The sequence below is a fragment of the Lagenorhynchus albirostris genome, chromosome 13, assembly GCF_949774975.1.
Source record: "Lagenorhynchus albirostris chromosome 13, mLagAlb1.1, whole genome shotgun sequence".
In the NCBI taxonomy this organism is placed as follows: domain Eukaryota; kingdom Metazoa; phylum Chordata; class Mammalia; order Artiodactyla; family Delphinidae; genus Lagenorhynchus; species Lagenorhynchus albirostris.
Genome location: NC_083107.1, coordinates 71,050,621 through 71,071,969, shown reverse-complemented (window position 1 = coordinate 71,071,969; position 21,349 = coordinate 71,050,621). Strand labels below are relative to the sequence as shown.

At 38.3% G+C, this 21,349-nt stretch overlaps 1 protein-coding gene across 3 annotated transcripts; it reads right to left on the bottom strand.

Moving 5' to 3' along the window:
- Positions 1-3,574: 3,574 nt before the first annotated feature.
- On the bottom strand, positions 3,575-21,317 carry WDCP (WD repeat and coiled coil containing). 3 transcript variants are annotated; one of them, XM_060169586.1, is made up of 4 exons: positions 21,292-21,317; positions 12,137-13,949; positions 7,239-7,356; positions 3,575-5,439 (listed from the first exon to the last, which is right to left on the bottom strand). In XM_060169586.1, exons 2-4 carry the CDS (start codon positions 13,928-13,930, stop codon positions 5,318-5,320), a joined length of 2,034 nt encoding a protein of 677 aa, XP_060025569.1. In that variant the 5' UTR covers positions 13,931-13,949; positions 21,292-21,317; the 3' UTR covers positions 3,575-5,317. The 3 variants fall into 3 exon arrangements, 2 of the variants coding, with proteins under 2 accessions (XP_060025569.1, XP_060025568.1); XM_060169585.1 differs by having other exon boundaries at positions 21,245-21,299; XR_009544149.1 differs by having other exon boundaries at positions 5,312-5,439; positions 7,239-7,340; positions 21,245-21,299.
- Between the last annotated feature and the right edge of the window lie 32 nt (positions 21,318-21,349).

Sequence of the window (21,349 nt, the reverse complement as noted above, 5' to 3'; positions counted from 1 at the left end):
GGTGTGGCTCATAACACACACAGCAAACTGATCGTTAGGTGTTTGAGATGTGTATATATGTGTATCTATATATATGTTTGTGTATCCCTATGGGACTCAGTTCAGCTGGGTACAGTTTTCTGTGTTCACCTAGTGTTTCTTAAGGACAAAACTGGTACACAAGCAACAGGAAATTCAAGTTATGCTCTAATAGTTCCCTAATATAACAATTGTGTTGGAACAAATTTGTTTTCAAAACAAACATTGTAACAGAATTGAGTGTATATGTGTCTGGGTGTAAATATACAGAAATCCTAAATGGTCCCATAAATATTAAAGGAATAAAATAAGTATTTTAAAACATTCCCACAAAGAAAAGACCAGATGCAAAGTCTATCAAACATTCAATCAAGGATCATTCCTATCTTATGAAAACTTTTCCAGGGAACAGAAAAAGGCATACTCAGCAACTCATTATACCAGGCCAGAATAAGCTCGAAACCAAAACTAGACAAGCAAAAGCAAACAGAAAGGAAATCTGCAGGTTAATCTTACTTATGAACATAGAAGCAAGAATCCAAAACAAAATATTAGCAAACTGGGTCTGGCAATGTCTAAAAAATAAATACATCATGAACATACTGGGTGTATTCCAACAATGCAAAGTTTGTTTACTGTTAGAAAAATCCATCAAGTGATATTCACCACATTAACAGATTAAGGGAGGTAAAAATTACAGTCTCAATAGATACAGAAAGAACCATTTGATAAAAATCTAACACCCATTTATGATAAAAGTACTTAAAAACCAAGAAGAAAAGGAAATTTTTAAACATAAGAACGTGTACGGCTTCCCTGGTGGCGCAGTGGTTGAGAGTCCGCCTGCCGATGCAGGGGACACGGGTTCATGCCCCGGTCTGGGAAGATCCCACATGCCGCGGAGTGGCTGGGCCTGTGAGCCATGGCCGCTGAGCCTGCGCGTCTGGAGCCTGTGCTCCACAACAGGAGAGGCCACAACAGTGAGAGGCCCATGTACCGCAAAAAAAAAAAAAAAAAAAAAAAAAAAGGGTATCTACCAAAAACCTAGGGCTAACATCACTTTTAAGGATGAAACAGTTCCTTTAAAATCAGGAATAAGGAAAGGATGCCCACTATCCACAAAATTTTCATTATTTGTGAATGATATGATTGCCTACATAGAAAACCCAAAGAATCTACAGATAAATTATTAGAATTAATAAGACAGTATAGCAAGGTAGTTGGATATAAAATTAACAAAAAAGAATTGCACTTTATATGCAACACTTATATAATTTTTTAAAAATACCATTCACAGGGCTTCCCTGGTGGCGCAGTGGTTGAGAGTCCGCCTGCCGATGCAGGGGACGCGGGTTCGTGCCCCGGTCCGGGAAGATCCCACATGCCGCGGAGCGGCTGGGCCCGTGAGCCATGGCCGCTGAGCCTGCGCGTCCGGAGCCTGTGCTCCATGATGGGAGAGGCCACAACAGTGAGAGGCCCGCGTACCGCAAAAAAAAAAAAAAAAAAAAAAAATCATTCACAGTAGCAAGAAAAAATATCAAGTACCTAAGAATAAATGAATAAAATGTGGAAAAACTTCTGCTTCTGGCCATGATGGAGCGGTAGAGACCAGATCTCACATCTTGGCTGGTTTGTTAAAAAACAAACAAACAACAAAAAGAACTGGACAGAATATATGAAACAACAGTTTTCAAGGCAGTGGCATCAGGCAACAAAAGAGGAATCTCTAAGAGAAGGGAAACAAATGAAGTGAAATTTACAACTGCCCCAGTTTACTGCCTTGAGAATTTCCAGATGACAGTGAAGAGAACCAATTTAGAGCCCAGAGGGCTCCCTGAGTTGAGAAGACCGGCTGGAAGAGACCAAAGTGGCTAGAGTTTGCAGGACAGAATAGTGGAGGAGTGAGCTACTCCTCAAGAGAAAACTCGGGAGATCTACAGAAGGTCCTACTCAAGTACCCAACAGAATGTTGATTAAAGAAATAAATGTGAAAGACAAAACTTTCATAAAAGGAAAGATAAATGTGACTTCATTACATTGTAAATCGTTTACTTCAATAAAAAAAAGTGACTTCATTAAAATTAATTATGTTTGTTCAATAAAACACACCATCAAGGAAGAGAAAAGACAAGTCACAAACTGGGTGAAGATATTAGCCACATACTAAACAACATCTAGAATATATAAAGAATCCCTACAACTTGGTAACATAATATTGTAAATCAACCATACTTCAATTTAAAAAAAGAAGAGAATCCTTACAACTTGACAAGAAAAAGACAACCCAATAGAAATTTGGGCAAAAGACAAGAACAGGCATTTTGCAAAAGAGAAAACTGGAATGGCCAATAAACACATGAAAGATGCTCAATTTCACTGTTGGTCCAGAAGTAAAAATCAGGTTAAAGGAGAAACCATTTATAACTATTGGAGGGTCATAAATTAAGAACCCTTGAGCCTTAGAGCAATAGGAGCTGTTGGGAATGAAGACTGATGTAATCACCTTGGAAAATAACTTGAATTTACATACACCCTGTGCTCCAGCAATTCCACCTCTAGATAAAAGGCCCTAGAGGGACTTTTCAAACACCTGCATCAGGAGACATTTAATAAGAATATTCAAAGCAATATTGTTTATAATCACAAAAATAGAACCAGGGAACAATCCAAATGTGCACAGCAAGAAAACGGATAAATTGTGGTAACTTAAAACAATGAAAGCAATAGAACATACACATAACAAGTATGAACCTTAGAAACAATACTGAGTGAAAAAAAAGCAGGTTGCAGAAGAGTACATACAATAAAATACCATTGTATAAAGCTCAAAAACATTACATTATCTAGGCCAATGTGTATATGTGATCATGGTGAAACTCCTTTTTAAAAAGAAAGAGGGAATTCCCTGGTGGTTTAATGGTTAGGACTTGGCGCTTTCACTGAGGTGACCTGGGTTCAATCCGTGGTCAGGGAACTAAGATCCCGCAAGCTGCACGGCGGGGCCAAAATAAAATAAAATAAAATAAAGAATAAAAAATTTAAAAAAAAGAAATGAAGAAATGATAATTTACAACAATCTAGAGATCAGTCACCTCTCGGGTGGAGTCACCTCTATGGAGAAGGATCCAGGAGGGATACACAGGGAGTTTGAATGGTTCCTAGTAACGTTCTGGTTCTTAAATTAGGTGGTAGGTGGTTCACTTTATTATTAAGCCTTCCTACACCTTACATCTATTGCATTTATCAAATAATACCATACAAGATTTTTTAAAATGTGGGCCCAAAATAGAATTTATAAATAATGTCTTTATGCAAAATATTCTCAATGTAACATTAAACAATAATTTAAAGAATTTAGCTCTTCTCTCCCTGTTTCCCTCTCTCCCCAAACCAACAAATACTGGATTATCTTCTATGATTCCAATGATTATAAATAGTAAAGGCCAAGGAAACATCTTATGTTTGAGAGTTGTCACGGAATCAGATTTGCCGGAAAGAAAAAATTTATGTTCTCGACTGTCCACCAGAAGAAATACAAAGACAACATACACATATGTAAAATCAAGAACATTCCTTTATACCAGCAACAATCACAAAGCAAACACCATCAAAACATTCACAAAAGCCACAACAACCATTAGTGATTTTATTGAAGACTCATTCACAGGATTCTGACCAGCGAAATGAGTATAACATACACCTTGAGTGCGGGACCTACACTGATCTTACTACGGGGTACCCCAGACCCCCTCTTGAGGCTTCACAGTTCTGTGCTTTCACCCCACCTGGACACTTTCTTTAAAAATGGAAGCAGGCCTCAGACTGTCCTCAGCCAATGCTCTCAGGCGACTGGTTCCAGGGGCTCCACTTCATTATCCCAGCAGCTCCTCTAACGCATTTCAATCACAAAGTGGGCCCTCGCTTCTTCCCTATCCCAGCTCCACCTTCATAAACTGTAACAGACCAACAGGAGTCCTCAAGGGTACAAAATATTTCTTTCCAGATGATTTTAAAAGAAAGGGTGAAAAAGATGCACTTGAGCTCTTATGCATCTGAGCTCCTATGGCTGAAACAATTTATCTGCAGATGTGCTCTGACCAGCTACACACTGATCCGTTCGTTATGCTGCAGTGACTGAAGCTTATGACTGTCTGAAGGCAGTGAGAAAAGGTGAATCTATCTGAAGCTGGAATCAGGGCTCTTTCCACTATGCTAAGCTGGTGCTTTAGCCCATAATTATAATAAACTATCTCAGATTCAGTGAAACCTCCAACTTTTTGAAATACTTTCTCTCGCAGATTCTATGCTGGTCTCTAAGACTTGAATCCGGGAGGTGAGGGGAAGAAAAATACCAAAATTAAAGTGACAATTTAAGGGAGTTGATTACTGGGGAAAAAAATAGGACATTTTTATGATCCCAACAATGGGGGGTGGGTAACCTATCAGGGAGAAAATCATGAGTGGCAACAGCACAAATCATGCTGTAGGCCTCACCTATGCTTAGCATTATACTAGTAACATCAGGACACACTGAAATGGGGTCCAGAGGGAGTCAAAGCACTTGAAATTTCATTTGAAATTTGCCCAGGGACAGTTTTTAGGAGTACCTGGAACTATGTCAGCCAGAATTTTCTAGGGAAGTGAGAGGGTTAGGTTTATATCCTGGGAGGTCCAACCAACATGAGAACTACTTTCTGTTCTAGGTAGCCCTGGGAGCAGAAGTCAATCGATTTTTTGTCTTCCTTTGAGCTCTGCTGATTCCTGCTCGTTTGGCGTAAAAAGATAGGCTGCAGCAGATGTTCTCCAGCACTCCTCACACTCAACTTTAAGCCAAGAAAAGGATTTATAACAATGCTGAGGTACCTTTTAAGTGCTTCTAAGGGCTTTAACACTGTTTTGGGTAAGGGACAAAAAAACCTCAGAGAAACCATAAAACACAATCCACATGGCACCATAAAAATCGCTTTGCACCGGGAATTCTGCCCTTAGACAAAACCACACAGTAATGAATACATAAATAACCACGTTCTGAGCCATCTACCAAAGACTGAGCTCTGCTGAGAGTAGGCAATGTCAGCCTGCGGGGAGAGGTGGCCGAGCTAGCCATGGCAACTTCTTCACCTCCCAGCGACAGTACAAATCCTCGCTGGGGAGCGTCGGAAAACAGATCTTGCTTGTAAAAACCTCATCTGAAAGTCTGTGCAGCAAATATTCTACAAACAAGTATCAGACTATACTGCCAAAATGGTCAGAACAGCCGGTGGCATCTACGCTTTGGGGAGTATGTCTCTAAAAGACTTCAAGAGACAGGGCCCCTAAAGTCATTTGACCTACCATCTCTTATGACTATTTCCTGTGTGGCTGTGAAAGTTAAGGGGATGAAGCCTTCGCTATCAGCACAGAGAAGGATCCAGTGGGAGTCTGCAAAGTAAAATAAACACATAGGCAATTTAGAATATCCTGTCTTATTCTATAAAGAAAAATATGACAAATACGACTTTTTTGAGGAAAAGAATGTAGTAGTTGATGAACCTGACCATCACAAGACATTACAGAGAATGGGGAGATGGAGGGACCCAGTATAGACTTAAGGTCAGGTTACATGGCAGCAAGGGGATGTTGATGACAGGCATAGCTAAGGAACATGTATTTTCACCCAGGTTAGGCATTAATCACTCAGTGCTATGCATTTGAGCTTGTGTGTGCATGTGTGCACACAGGTGTTAGGGGTGTATGGTGTTCCTAACTTATATATCAATACATGCTGTTAAGCAGTTTCTCCAGAAACTATGTGAAGTTGGGAACAGCTACTCTCTGGAGGAAACTTCTATATTCTTGAGATCCATACCAGCCTCTAGACACCCAAGGAGGCTGAGCTGACTAGAGGTAGACTAGAATGGCCCAGATAATCCTAAATAGTTTGTTCTGGGGTAACCTAGGGCCACTAGCATAATACATACCTGGACTTTCTCTGGTTCTTTCGAGTCTACTGTGTCTCACCTGTTGACCCTGTAACTTCACTTTTAAAAATCTACACTTTCCAAAAACATGTAAAATATGCAGAGAGGTTTTTATTACGGTTATTTATGATAATGAAAAATTGGAAACCACCTAAATGTCAAAGAAAACATGGCCAAGTAAAATATGGTATTAAAAGAGTAAATCCTCATCACAAGGAAAAAGTTTTTTCTATCTATATGAGATGATGGATGTTCAATAACTTACGGTGATAATCATTTCATGATGCATTTAAGTCAAATCATTATGTTGTACACTTTAAATTTATACAGTGCTGTATGTCAATTATATCTCAATAAAACTGGAAGGAAAAAAATATATGGTACGCCCAGGACAGACTATTAACCCAGTAAAAATAACAGTTATGAAGTCATATCATAAATGCATGTGTCAAAATAGAAAAATGCTGATGCGACAATGTTAAGGGGGAAAAGATGAAACAAAATTCTATGTTCAGTGTAGTGGGTGTCCTGAAGACTCAGGCATAAGAAAACCGCCATGCTCTCCATTGGATGGAACACAGGCATGACTCAGTCCCTTGCCACCTAGGAGTACCCTTCATGTCCACAAGTCTGCTGCATATTAAAATGACAATTCCTTTAAGAAATATTCTGTGGGAGTTCCCTGGTGGCCTAGTGGCTAGAATTCTGAGCTTTCACTGCCATGGCCAGGGTTCAGTCCCTGGTCGGGGAACTGAGATCTTACAAGCTGCATAGCCAAAAATAAAAAAGAAAACAACAAGGTCTACTGTATAGCACAGAGAACTATATTCAGTGTCCTGTGATAAACCATAGTAGAAAAGAATATTTAAAAAAAAATGTATACATAAAACTCCCACCCACACACACAAAAGAAATATTCTGCAATGCTATGATCTTTATGTTTTAGTGCAACAAGTATATATGAGGTTTTTATGTTATTTCCTTGCAGTTGTTATATATTGCTTCATAACTCTATTTGGTTTTTTCATGTGTACATTTAAGTTTTCCAGCTAGGTTGTAAGTTCCTTAAGGGTAGAACCCATATTTTCCATGTATTTTGGCACCTATAATAGGCCTGGGCATACAATAGGCAATTAATAATACTTTTTAACTAGCTAATGAATCACTGAATGGTTGGTACACTTCATTTTCGTCACCAGTGAAAGTTACATAATAGAGGGAGGGGGTGTCAGGTAGAGTCAATTTCTGAATTTTACCTACCATGTAGCATTTCAATAAGAGAGAGGCCAAAAGTCTGCTGGACTGTACTGAGTCTTAGCTTGCCGTTGCAGAGAAGCACGGCTCTTTTTTCTACAACAGGACCTAAAAAATAAGATTTCTTCAAATATAAAAATAAAAGTTGTTAAACTGATTGCAGAAGCAATGGAGTTAACATTTCCTAAGAATAGAATGTGTAGTTTTAAAAATTCCTATCTATTACCGCTATCAACTAAACTTCAGTTTTAAAAATAAGGAGCTTTTTGCTGCATCATTTAACACAACTAAAGAATCAGACAAAACACAACCCCTAATTTCCTTTTGCTCTGTTCTTCCCCAGCGTCATGTCCTTATTGCTAGGAACTGGCTTTCCTAGGACGTGACTAATAACACTATAGGATGATGGATGGCAGCCTGAGAGATAAAATCTGATGGTGAGGAACAACTGCTTGGCTGTTGTAGAAACAGGTATACCTTGGAGATACCGCAGGTGTGGTTCCAGACCACTGCAATAAAGCTAGTATCACAATAAAGTGAGCCACATGAAAGTTTTTGGTTTCCTAATGCATATTCTATAGTCCATTTAAGTGTGCAGATGCATATGTCTAATAAAATAATGTACATACCTTAACTTAAAAATGCTTTATTGCTAAAAAATGCTATCATCTGACAATGTAGCGTTGCCACAAACCTTCAATCTGTAAAAAACACAATCTCTCTGAAGTGCAATAAAACTAGGTATGCCTGTATAACTAAGAAGTTTTACGTTTTCTTTATTGGGGAAAAAAGTGCCAAGAAAGACTGCCCTAAGTCGTGGAGTAGCAGAGGATTTGCATAAGTAAAATAAACAAACTGTGGTAAAAATTCACTTAGCTTAGAAAAAGTACAAATAACAGTGATTTTTAAATTTTAAAAAGTTATATTAAAAATTAATGCATCTTTGAAAATGTTTGCAACTATCCATACAGAAAGAAAATATAGAACAATTATAGCTCTATTTTAAGACACATTGAGTCCAAAGGTATATTCATAGAACATAGAATAAAAAATGTAACTTCTAATTCTATATTATGAGACAATATCTTCATGTAAGCATTTCTTAAAGTTTTATAAGTTATGTGTCTAACTTATTTTCTTGTTAAAGTTATCACTACTCATTTTCTGACTACTAAGAAAAATAATTTCAACGATAAAAGGTAAACTGTACTCCATTTTTGATACGATGAACAGCTCAAAAGATGTATGTCTACTATGTAATAACATTTTAAAAGATAGCACATGAATAAACTGTAAGGGCCATAAGCAACTAATTATTCATCTTAACTCTTATGAAATGTCGCTTCTGATATTATAGGGGGACAAACTCTTCATTGCTTTTATTTTGTTTTTCTTTTACTTTTCTCATTAAAAAAGAAATATATGCTCAACATAAAGAAAACAGAAATTTAAAATGCAGAAAGTAAAGTCCCCAAAATTCTACCTCCAGAAGTACTTACTGATAACAGCTTGGCTGAACTAGCTCATTATAAACTGAGAAAAGGAAGAATTGAAAGGCAAAAAACACATTTCTTTTTACTTAAAAAAAAAATGCATTTACAAATATAAATATTTGTAAAAATATTTGTAAAAAAGTATATATTGTTTGATAAAATAATCTATTTAGGGACTTCCCTGGTGGCGCAGTAGTTAAGAATCCACCTGCCAATGCAGGCGACACGGGCTTGAGCCCTGGTCCGAGAAGATCCCACATGCCACGGAGCAACTAAGCCCGTGCACCACAACTACTGAGCTCGCATGCCACAACTACTGAAGCCTGTGCACCTAGAGCCCGTGCTCTGCAACGAGAAGCCGCCGCAATGAGAAGCCCGAGCACCGCAACAAAGAGTAGCCCCTGCTCGCCGCAACAAGAGAAAGCCTGTGCGCAGTAATGAAGACCCAACGCAGCCAAAAATAAATAAATAAATAATCTATTTAAAGAAAAATAAAATCAAACAATTAGACATTATATCTTTTAGATCGACAAAGGTTTTAGTAAATGCATAGAAAAAAATGGAATAAATACTTCCATTACTAACTATACCTGTGGTTTTCTGTACGGGTTTGGTTATGAAGAATTTTTACTTTCAACATTAAATATTCTTGGGAATTCCCTGTGGTCCAGTGATTAGGACTCTGCGCTTTCACTGCTGAAAGCCCAGGTTCGATCCCTGGTTGGGGAACTAAGATCCCACAAGCCACACAGGATGGCCAAAAAACCCAATAAACAAACATTAAATATGCTTATGCTTACATTAAATATGCTTATATTAAAAAACCAATAAACATTAAATATACTTAAATATGCTTATATTGGTTAAATTTTTTCTTCAATGAGCATACATTACTTTTGTAATTAGGAAAAAAAAATACTGTGTATCTGTTAAAAAAATTTAAAAAGCTCTGTGTGCTGACAGAGTTCTTGAGACTATGAAACTAAATGGAAAAAGATGAAGAACATTGTATATAGTACCTTACCTTTTGTGTAACAAAAGGAAAAATAAAAATAAATAGTAAGATCTGCTAATATCTGAATAAAGTAATAAAAATAAAAATGGTTACCTATATGAGGTGAAGGGAACAAGCTGAACAAGATGGGGTGAAACTAAGACTTCTCAGTATATACCTTTCTATTGCAAGAATGTTTTGTTTTTTAAAGCAAGTAAATGAATTGCCTATTCAAAAAGAGAAATAAAAAGGGAAAAAAGAAAAAATATTTGAAAAGTCATGGAAGGAAAAAAAAATCCAAACTAGATTTCACACTTATAAAGTACTATAATTTTTAAAAATAAAAAATCTGTTTATTAAAAATACACTGAAAACTTCATGTAGTTAATAAAGCCATTTAAATATTTTGGCTGAAGACAATGTGGGAAAAATCCTCTTCAAAAATCTAGGATTGGGATGTTAAATGTTTATAAATATTTGTTTCAATTAGCTTTGGTACGTAATATAACTAAGATCACTAATGTGCTTGTGAAATTAATTAAAAAAAATTTTTTATATCAGTGACTTAACTGATTTTTAACTGATTTATTTGTGATTTAACCGGTTTGGGGGACAATTTAGGAATTTGAATAAGAAGTAGGTATTAGATGATATTAAGTAATTATTGTTAATGTTATCAAGTATGGTAATGGTACAGTGATAATTAAAGAAAATGTGCTTACACTTTAGAACAACATCCCAAAATACTTATGGGTGAAACACCATGATGCCTCTACTTAGAAAAATATTTTAGGAAACAAAACAAAGAAGCAATTATGGTAAAATGTTAACAACCATTAAATCCAGGTGATAGATATAGATAGGGTTTCATTAGGTATTCTTTCTATATGTTTACAATTTTTTCGTAATTAAAAATATATTTTATGTGTTTGAAATTTTTTATACTAAAAAAATTTTAGGGCTTCCCTGGTGGCGCAGTGGTTGAGAGTCCGCCTGCCGATGCAGGGGACACGGGTTTGTGCCCCGGTCCGGGAAGATCCCACATGCCACGGAGTGGCTAGGCCCGTGAGCCATGGCCGCTGAGCCTGTGCATCCGGAGCCTGTGCTCTGCAACGGGAGAGGCCACAGCAGTGAGAGGCCCGTATACCGCAAAAAAAAAAAAAAAAAAAAAATGTAAAAACAATATAGTAAAATAATTCAAGAAAATCTAGACTACTACATATATATCAATTTCTATAATATAAAAAAAGCTCTTTTAAACTGATAATAGGAAAAAATGAGCAAAACGCAATTCACATTCAGTTGGCCAAAAAACATGACAACATACTCAAATTCACTAATAGTAAAGGAAATACAAATTAATAAAAGTGAAATACCACTTTGCACTCATCAGATTGGTAAGGAAGTGAGGAAAAGGACAGTCTCATTGGTCGCTGATGGACATGTGATGATGCACTGTTTAGTAAAAAAATCTTTGAAAGGCAATCTGTCCACTCTATATATATGTGTCCACTCTATATATATGTGTGTATATATATACTCTTCAAACTTGCACTTCCACTTCTGGGAACCAAGCCAACAGAAATAAAAGTATGAATACAAATAGATACATATGAGAATACTATTGCAGCACCATTTGGAGTGCCTAAGAACTGAAAACAAAGTGAATGTCCATCAGCAAGGGAAAGGCTGAATAAACAAGCACACTCCCAACATGAAGTAAAGAATGCACCATACGACCCCATTTTTGTAAAACAATGACAAAGTCACCACCAACACCCCCCGCACCTATATACCTACGTATACAAAGACCTGTGTAAGATTATATGAGCGTGAAGTAAAATATGAAAGGATCCACATTAAGCTGCTAGTTAAAGTGGGTTACAGGGAGGAGGAGCAGGGCCAAGTGTGACGGGAAAGGATAGTGTTCATGATAAAAACAGATATAGTATGATCCCACTATATAATATTTTATGTTTGCGTATACAGGCATAAACAGATGCATTAAAAATTTTTAATGACTATAACCTCTCTTAACAGCATATTATAAGATGCTGTTATAATCTTATGCTGTTATGCTATTTATAAGCTCTCTTATAAATAGAAGAGTGTCTGCGATTGCATAAGGAAAAGGTTTTCGCAATGAAACAGCATGAATTAAAATTTTTTTCTAAACATAGCGTGCCACAATGAGCGCAATCATTCATGTTTTCACACCATGCACATGATAAAATCACGGTGTATACTGGTATGTGTGCCCATCCAACCAACCTGGAAAGGTATAACAACTTGCCTGAATATAACATGTCCAGATCAGTGAAGTTCAACTAGAATACTATACTTCCTCATCAATAAATTTCTCTTGCAGTACCTACTGGCTGCAGGAGCCAGTGGTAGCTCCTCAAAGGAGAAGTTACCTGGCAAGTGATGTGAACGTAAGGCACATTCTGAGAGAGTGGATACACTGGAGAGGATTTCTTTCCATTATGTAGAAAGTCTGTGAGTTCAGAAAGACGCTGCTGCACTTCAATCAGGTTCCTAGATAAAATTTCCAGTATCTTAGATAGCTGATAATTTTCATTTTCCACTTGTAAGTTAGGAGGTCCCGCGGTACTGTTGTGGTCTGGTGTGCCGCTGGGTCCGGGCAGTGTTACCGACTGGTTAACAGGCCCGGCATCTAGAGTTTCTAGGGCTGTGTAGCCATCACAGATACTGGATGGAGGACTTCTGATTTCTTGAATAAGTGTTCTTCCAGGCCTTCCACTTTGACTGCTGCTATTAGCTGTTAACAAGATCCCTCCGTTTTGGTGACAAAAATCTGGGGAAAGACTTTCAATTAGCTTTTTTCTATTTGCTTTATTTAACAGAGTACTGAAAGCAGAGTGACCACTCTGGTTTTCACTCGGTGTCACTGGAGAGTCTTCTTCCAACATAACTTCTCTAACAATCAAACGAATCATATACTGATCAGACTTTGAAGAAAGAAGAAATGCCGAATCAGTGGATTTCTGTTTTCCTATCAAAATTAACAATAATTTATCTGTCAAGAAACATATGCCTTTTGGTCTTTCATTACTCTCTAACTGAATTTGCTGGATGTTTGGCATAAATGATGGAACGACAGAATAGATAAAAATTATATTACACGTATTGGAAGCCACTGCGACTACCTGTGCTTTAAGATTAAACGCCATTAGATCAGGAACCAGAATGCCCGGGATGGTGACTTTTCTGTTCTGGGTAACCTCCTTCTCAAAGGTCAAGAGGACCAAGTGTGAAGAATCCAGGCCAGTTCCTGTCAAGTAGTCCTTTTTTCTTAGACAAATAAGAGAACTAGCCTCAGATTTAGATCCATCAAAGTGTATATGAGTTAGATCCAGAGGATCAGAAAAGGATGAAGAAAAGGGAGAAACTGGTGTTTCAGAATTTGTTTCAGAGGAAACTTCGTCAATAACTGGTAAAGTATACAGACAAGTGCCTTCACTACTAGGGGGAACATCAAAGGTTCCAGATGCATTTAAGCCACAAATCTTATCTAGTGGAAGCTCAGTGGCTATAGCGACCTGTGAGTCCACAGTGGCTCCGATTGAGCGCACGTAGCTGGCCACATCAAACACTGGGCAGAAGGAGCACCTGTGAAGAGTCTTCTGAGCACTGTCCCAAATATAAGAATGCACGCTGCTGCCTACTGCCACCACCAGCCTCTGGCCATCCGGGGTCCAACATGCACAGTGAATGAGGCCTTGGGTGCTGATGTCCACTTTGACCTGGGAACTGTCCCAGTGAACATTATGGAAAACGGAGACATCCTGTGCAGTCAACACAGTCAGGACAGCACTTTTTGGGTGCCACACACAGCCCTGGGGAAGGACAGGGAGTGACTGTCTAATCTCACAGGTCTGAGACATCAGCCATTTGCTTGTCTCCGTAGTGCTAGGACACAGCTGCCACACAATGACATGCTTCTTGTGCTGGACAGCGAGCAGAGCGGGTGTGTCAGCTGTACCAGGTGGGGCCCAGGACACCCGATACACATGTTCAAATTGTCCAATGACCGCTGAGTCCCCAAACTTGGCCTCTCCACCGTGAAGGTGTAAATCGGTCAGGACTACCTGATTCCCATCAGTCCAGGCAAGGCCGTGAATTGGGTGTATTGCTTGATACAACGCATTCAGTCCAGTCCTGAGAAGTTTTCCTCTTCCCAACTCCATCCTTTCTGATAAAGGTTATCTGAAATAATTAGGAAGTTATACCATAAGAATATAGTCAGACAAATTCAGGATGTAGTACATTCTACAAGACAACTGGCTTAGCCCTTTCACAGGTCATTATTGTGAGAGGATAAAAGGATGGGAGGAATTTGACAGATTAAAAGACTGCCTGGCAGTGCTGAGAAATTATTTTTCCTGCAAAATAAGGTCAAACTTTTGAAACCTAATGAATAAAATGTTTTAGTAAAATTTTAATAATGGGGATGAAATTTCAGATTTTGTTATTGTTCCACAGGTTCATTCTATGACTGCCTCTGTGGAATACTGGTTTGTTTGTTAATTTTTTAAAATTCATTTTATTTATTTAGGCTGCATTGGGTCTTTGTTGCTGCGCTGTGGCGAGCGGGGACCGCCCCTCATTGCAGTGCACAGGCTTCTTCTCATTGCAGTGGCTTCTCTTGCTGTGGAGCACGGGCTCTAGGTGCATGGGCTTCAGTAGTTGTGGCATGTGGGCTCAGTAGTTGTGGCTTGCGGGCTCTAGAGCACAGGTTCAGTAGTTGTGGCACATGCGCTTAGCTGCTCCGTGGCATGTGGGATCTTCCCGGACGAGGGATCGAACCTGTGTCCCCTGCATCGGCAGGTGGATTCTCAACCACTGTGCCACAAGGGAAGCCATACTGGTTTTTAACAGTTGGTGATTTATGCAGCCAAACGTATATTTGGGGCACCTCTAGTTCAAACTTCCTTGATCACAGAACTGGGATACTAAAAATCAGCAATACAGGCAAAATAGTAACGCTTATGGTAGCAGTTTCTGGTTCAAAATTCTGAGCCACTCATAGGAAATCAGGTAAACAAAAAAGGCTTACTAACCCTGTGTCTCCGTAAGTTACTGTAATCACAGTTTTTTACTGTAGCCTCACTATGATACTATGATGAATTAGAAAGAGCCAATAAAATATGCAAGATGCACATAAGGCCAGAAATGAGTCAACTCATCATGGAGTTGATCAATATTATAGATGGCTGCCTCTAGTCCTTCTGTAAACAGAGCATGTAACAATTACATATATAATAAGATCATAAGTGTGCATAAAGATTAAAATCTTGTAAAGTTAAATGTCAAAACCTAATTACAAAATGCATCATATTATTTGAAAGAGTGATAATTTTTATTGCAATTAAGGATCCAAGATATTTTAAAAGACCCTCATTTTTAAGGCTTTCAAATAACTTTATTTCATGTATATTTTTCTTTTAGATTGCTTACATCTGACTCTTGTCAGTATGCTTTATTTCATTTCCTTCCTAACACTGAAGGAAAAGCAAAAGGCAACACTTAAACTCCCTTTTGTCACCAGTTTAAAATATGGTAGAGCCTTACTAACTTCCATCAATTTCGATGGTAAAATTTTGGGGTTAGCCTTTCTGTGAAATGTGAGACATGTCAAAACTGAGGAAATCAGGATGACATTGTTATTGAATATGAAAAAACAGACCATATTCTATAAACACACCCAGATACTACCTGAATTTGCTGGGCAAATTAGAAGGAAAGGAAGGGAATAAACATGTCCCGTATGTGCCACACATGGTGCTGGTCACCTAGAATCCAATACAACCCTTGTAACGGTCCTGTGAGGGTAGCACTGTTATTCTTAGGTGAGAGACAACAGATCTGAAGCTCTAAAAAGTTAAGAAACTTGCTCTTCATATAACAAAACACCTTCCAGATAGATTAAAGATCCAAATGTGCAAAACAAAAATTAAGAGATTTAAAAGAAAGACTTTTTACACTACTATAGAAATACTCAAACATGTATATGTATGTGTATAAGGATTTACTATAGCATTTTTTGTAACAGAAAAACCTAAATGTACATCAACATGGAAATAAATAAAAAAATAAGGAAGCTCCATGGGTAGTGATATGGAAAAATCCCTCCCCAAAAAAAGCAGTGAAATTCACAAGATAACATGTTTAGTAAGCTACTATTTATGAAAAAGAAATCCACCTCTATATGTCCATATACATGTGTTTGTATATATTTACATAAAGATGCAGAAAAAGATCAGAAATAACACATACCAAACTGTTCACAGTACATACTGAGATGGAGTGAGGTGGCAGAAGAGAGAAGGTGGGACCCTCTTTACTTATTTCTGTATTTTTTGGAAAGACTGTTTTTATAATAAGTATATATTCAAATAGCCCTTTTCTAATTGAAAAAACAAACTAAAGATTCAAATGTACAAAATACTTAATTTACAAAAAGTTCTTGGGACTTCCCTGGTGGCAAAGTGGTTAAGAATCTGCCTGCCAATACAGGGGCCATGGGTTCGAGCCCTGGTCCGGGAAGATCCCACACGCTGGGGAGCAACTAAGCCCGTGCCTCACAACTACTAAGCCTGTGCTCTAGAGCCCGCGAGCCACAATTACTGAGACCACATGCCACAACTACTGAAGCTTGCATGCCTAGAGCCTGTGCTCTGCAACAAGAGAAGTCACCACAATGAGATGCCCACGCACAGCAACAAAGAGTAGCCCTTGCTCGCTGCAATTAGGGAAAGCCCCTGCACAGCAATGAAGACCCAACGCAGCCAAAAATAAATAAATAAATAAGTAAGTAAAAAGTTCTTTTAAGCCAGTTAAAACGACAAAATTTTGCAAAAAAAAAAACACGACAAAATTTTAAGTGGCCAAAGAATATCAACAGGCAATTTACAAAACAATTATGATGATCAATAAACATATTCTAAATGATGTTTAATCTTATTAGTTATCAAAGAATTGTCTAAACTTGCAGTGTCCATTTCTTCACCACTCATTTTCTTCTTAACCCACCCCAAATTGACTCCATTCCCAACTCTTCTCCAAAACAACTCTCACCAACCCACCAGTGCTATCCACGTCACTGAATCCGATGGACATTTTTCAACCTTGTTTTATTGTACTTAGTAAATGTCAAAGACAGAACTTGAGAAGCTGCCTTCAGACCCTAAATCCAAAGAAATGTATTCTTCACCAAACTGGAGGATTTGCTTTTAACTTACCTGCAATTTTTTTCTCATTCCTCTTTGCTAGCTTCATCTCTACTCTTAGAATCTTTTACTAAGAGGGAATGGTCTGTTATACTTCTTCTTTTTTTTTTTTCTGTTATGCTTCTTACACATGAGGTCAGGTTAAGTGGTTCTACAGTGGTTTGCTAAATGGAAAAATATGTCTTCTGACATTACTAATGAAGAAAACTGCCATCTCAAACCCGCTGGTCTTGTATAAGATAATATATGCTTTTCCCTAATACCTACTTATGCACTTTAAAAAAAAAGACTTTTATTGATAAATAATGCATGATACATTTTCCTGGAAGAGAAAATTCCTAACGGGCCAGTTACATCAAAAGCAATTTATATGATATGTTTTAGGCCACCCAAGTCAGTCTAATGTCATTGAGGATGTGTATGGCTAGGGTTAGCACAGCGTAAGGATTTGTAAATAAAGGAAAAAAAACTTGACAATAAAGTTACTGAGATGTTTTAGAAGAATTAATTTTAATATTTTCATCTTTACTAACAAGAAGAAATTTGGTAAAAAACTAAAGATAGAGTTACCATATGATCCTGCAATCCCACTCCTGGGCATATATCCAAAGAAAACTCTAATTCAAAAGGATACATGCAACTCAATGTTCACTGCAGCACTATTTACAATAGTCAAGATGTGGAAGCAACGTAAATGCCCGACAGATGAATGGATAAAGATGTGGTACATATATACAATGGAGTATTAGCCATAAAAAAGAATGAAATAATGCCTCTGCAACAATATGGATGGACCTAGAGATTATCATACTAAGTAAGGTAAGTGAGACAGAAAATGACAAATATATGATATCACTTATATGTGGAATCTAAAAAAAAAAAAGATAGAAATGAATTTATCTACAAAACAGAAATAGACCCACAGATACAGAAACTTATGGTTACCAAAGGGGAAAGGACGGGGTGTGGGGTGGGGTGTGGGGTTTAAATTAGGAGGTTGGGATTAACGTATATATACTACTATATATATTGATGTAAGATGTTATGGAAGGGATTCCCTGGTGGCGCAGTGGTTAAGAATCCACCTGCCCATGCAGGGGACACGGGTTCAACCCCTGGTCCGGGAAGGTCCCACATGCCGCGGAGCAATTGTGCCCGTGCGCCACAACTACTGAGCCTACGCTCTAGAGCCCTCGAGCCACAACTCCTGAGAACACGTGCCACAACTACTTAAGCCCGCACGTCTAGAGCCCGTGCTCCGCAACAAGAGAAGCCACCACAATGAGAAACCCGCGCACCGCAACGAAGAGTAGCCCCCACTCGCCACAAATAGAGAAAGCCCACGCGCAGCAATGAAGAATCTACACAGCCAAGAAAAAAAAAAGATGTTATGGAAAAACCCGAACGTTTTGGCCAACCCAATAAAATAGATAACCAACAAGGACCTACTGTGTAGCACAGGGAACTATACTCTATATTCTGTAATAACCTATAAAGGAAAAGAATCTGAAAAAAATATATATATATTATATATATATATATAATATATATATACACTGAATCACTGTGCTCTACACCTGAAACTAACACAACATTGTAAATCAAATATACTTCAATAAAATTAAATTAAAAATAAAAATTATGAAAAATTTCCTCAAAAACCCAATGATAATTACAAAAATCTCTTCCAATCCCTTCTACTCCCATTATTAGTCAGGGTCCTGACCACCTCTTCCTTTGTAGTAGGGTAGGACAAGAAGTCCTCTTCATTTCAGTCTCTTCTTTCCCACAGAGCCTGGACTCTGTGTGTTGGGTAGAATTATCTTGAGAAAAGTCACAGCTCTGGTAATTTTGCATTTGTGCTCAAATACCTTTGATGAGTCTCCACAGTCTGTGTATATAAAAGTTCTTCCAAAATGTTTAAGCAAAGCACTGAAGGCCTTAAATTATCTTATATTGCTATACCTTTCCAACCTTATCTCCCTGATCATAAAAGCCCTGCTGAATAATTTGGAATTTAGAGGAACCAGCACACATTCATGCAACAATGTGCAGAATGGACGTGAGAAACTAGGAAGCTGACAAGTTTAATAATGGGCCATGGAATAGTTTGAATATCAGGATGAGAAAGTGAGCCAAGTTTGTAGCTACCTCAGTAGAGAAAGAGGGCCAGATTCAAGCGATATTTCTAAGGCAGATAAAATTGATATCAAGTAGGGTAAGTGGTGAGGAAGAAAGGAGAATTAAAGATAACATGCAAATTTTTAGCTTGGGAAATTGCTGAACCATTAATCAGAGATAAAGAAGACAGAGAATGCTTCAAAGGTAAGAACAGTGTGTAGTGTGTGATAAGCTTAGTATTAGATGTGCTTCATTTAAGATGTTTATAGGGTAGCACTGCACCTCAGGCAGTCAGAGGTAAGGATTTGGGAGTCACTGTTATAGAGTTGGTAGTTAAAAGATCAGAGAACCAAGAGGACAAAGGCTGAAATGACCTTCTGGTGCTCCCCAATTATTTTGTATGCTTTAAAATATTTACAATTTGCCTGAAGCTAACTGTATACCTGTTGGTCTCTCAACCCTCAGACTATAAGATTTCTCAAATCAGGAGCCCTGGTTGTTTTAGGAAGAGAAAATCTGACTATATTAATTCAGGGGAGAGGTGGTCAGAACGAGGATCTGGTGCTCAGTCTATGGCCATTTAATTCTTCTGTTTTTAACCTTCTTTAAAGACAACTTATAGTGAGAATCAAGGGGCTCCGGTGAAATGGAGCACTTCTAGTAGGTTTAAACAGTTACATACTCCCCAACTTGTTTTTCTAAATTTATTGTGTTTTCACTATAAAATAATTCCAAGTTCTTTACACTTATTAATGTTTTTTTGTTTTATTTATTTATTTATTTGGCTGCATTGTGTATTCGTTGCTGTACACAGGCTTTCTTTAGTTGCGGCTAGCAGGGGCTACTCTTTGTTGTGATGTGCAGGCTTCTCATTGTGGTAGCTTCTCCTGTTGCGGAGCACGGGCTCTAGGCGCACGGGCTTCAGTAGTTGTGGCTTGCAGTCTCTAAAGCGCAGGCTCAGTAGTTGTGGTGCACGGGCTTAGTTGCTCCGCAGCATGTGGGATCTTCCCGGACCAGGGATCGAACCCGTGTCCCCTGCATTGGCAGGTGGATTCTTAACCACTGCGCCATCAGGGAAGCCCTTATTATTGTTTTAAATTAACATACAAGAAAGGTCAAAAGGACCTAGAGACTGTCATACTGAGTGAAGTAAGTCAGACAGAGAAAGACAAATCCCCATATGATATCGCTTATATGTTGGATCTTAAAAAATGGTACAAATGAACTTATTTACAAAACAGAAATAGAGTCACAGATGTAGAAAACAAACATGGTTACCAGGGAGGAAAGGGGGGGGAGGGGAAGGGATAAATTGGGAGATTGGGATTGACATATACACACTACCATGTATAAAATAGATAACTAATAAGGATTTACTGTATAGCACAGGGAACTCTACTCAGTACTCTGTAATGACCTATATGGGAAAAGAATCTAAAAAAAGAGCGGATACATGTTATGTGTATAACTGATGCATTTTGCTGTACAGCAGAAACTAACACAACATTTCAAATCAAGTACACTCCAATAACAATTTTTTAAAAAGGTCAAAAGGTAAATTCACACACAAAAAAACATTCATCCAAAGAAAATTATGACTACATCCCTCCAGATATTTTTCTATGCAGTTTGGGTTAAACTTTTTCAATCATACTGTACAATTACATATCACGATCTTTTCACTTTACATTATATATTAGGATTTCCCCATGTTATTTAAAGACTTTATAAATTATTTTTAGAAGCCACTTAATATTCACTTTTCCTTACTGTTGGGGAAGTTCCATAATTTTTCCTTACTGGTGAGATACCTGGTTAGAGCCAACTTTATCCTTTTATAAATAACGCTGGGATAAAGGTGTTTATGCATAAAGCATGTTTTTCATTTTGAATGGCTTCCTTAGGATATATTCCCAGAAGTTTCACTCGTGAGTCACAGGGAATATACTCTCTGGTTTAAACCCACCCGCTGCTCGTCCGCATCCGCCAGCCCTCGCACGCGGCCCCCCACCATTCTCTCCATCCTCTCCGCACATGTGACACTTCCTCTTCTCCCCCCTCCCCCAAAGTGCCTGTCCTTCCACCTCTCTCCCCGCCCACCTACAGCCTCCCCACAACAGCCAGGCCGGGAAGCAGTGGAGACAAAAATACCTTTGGTCTCACTGCCCCACCGAAAATCAGTCTCCCCTGGGCCCTACCTGCTCACAGACCGCGGATCCGAAGCCCTGAGGGGGGACCGGAAGCATCGGCTCCTAG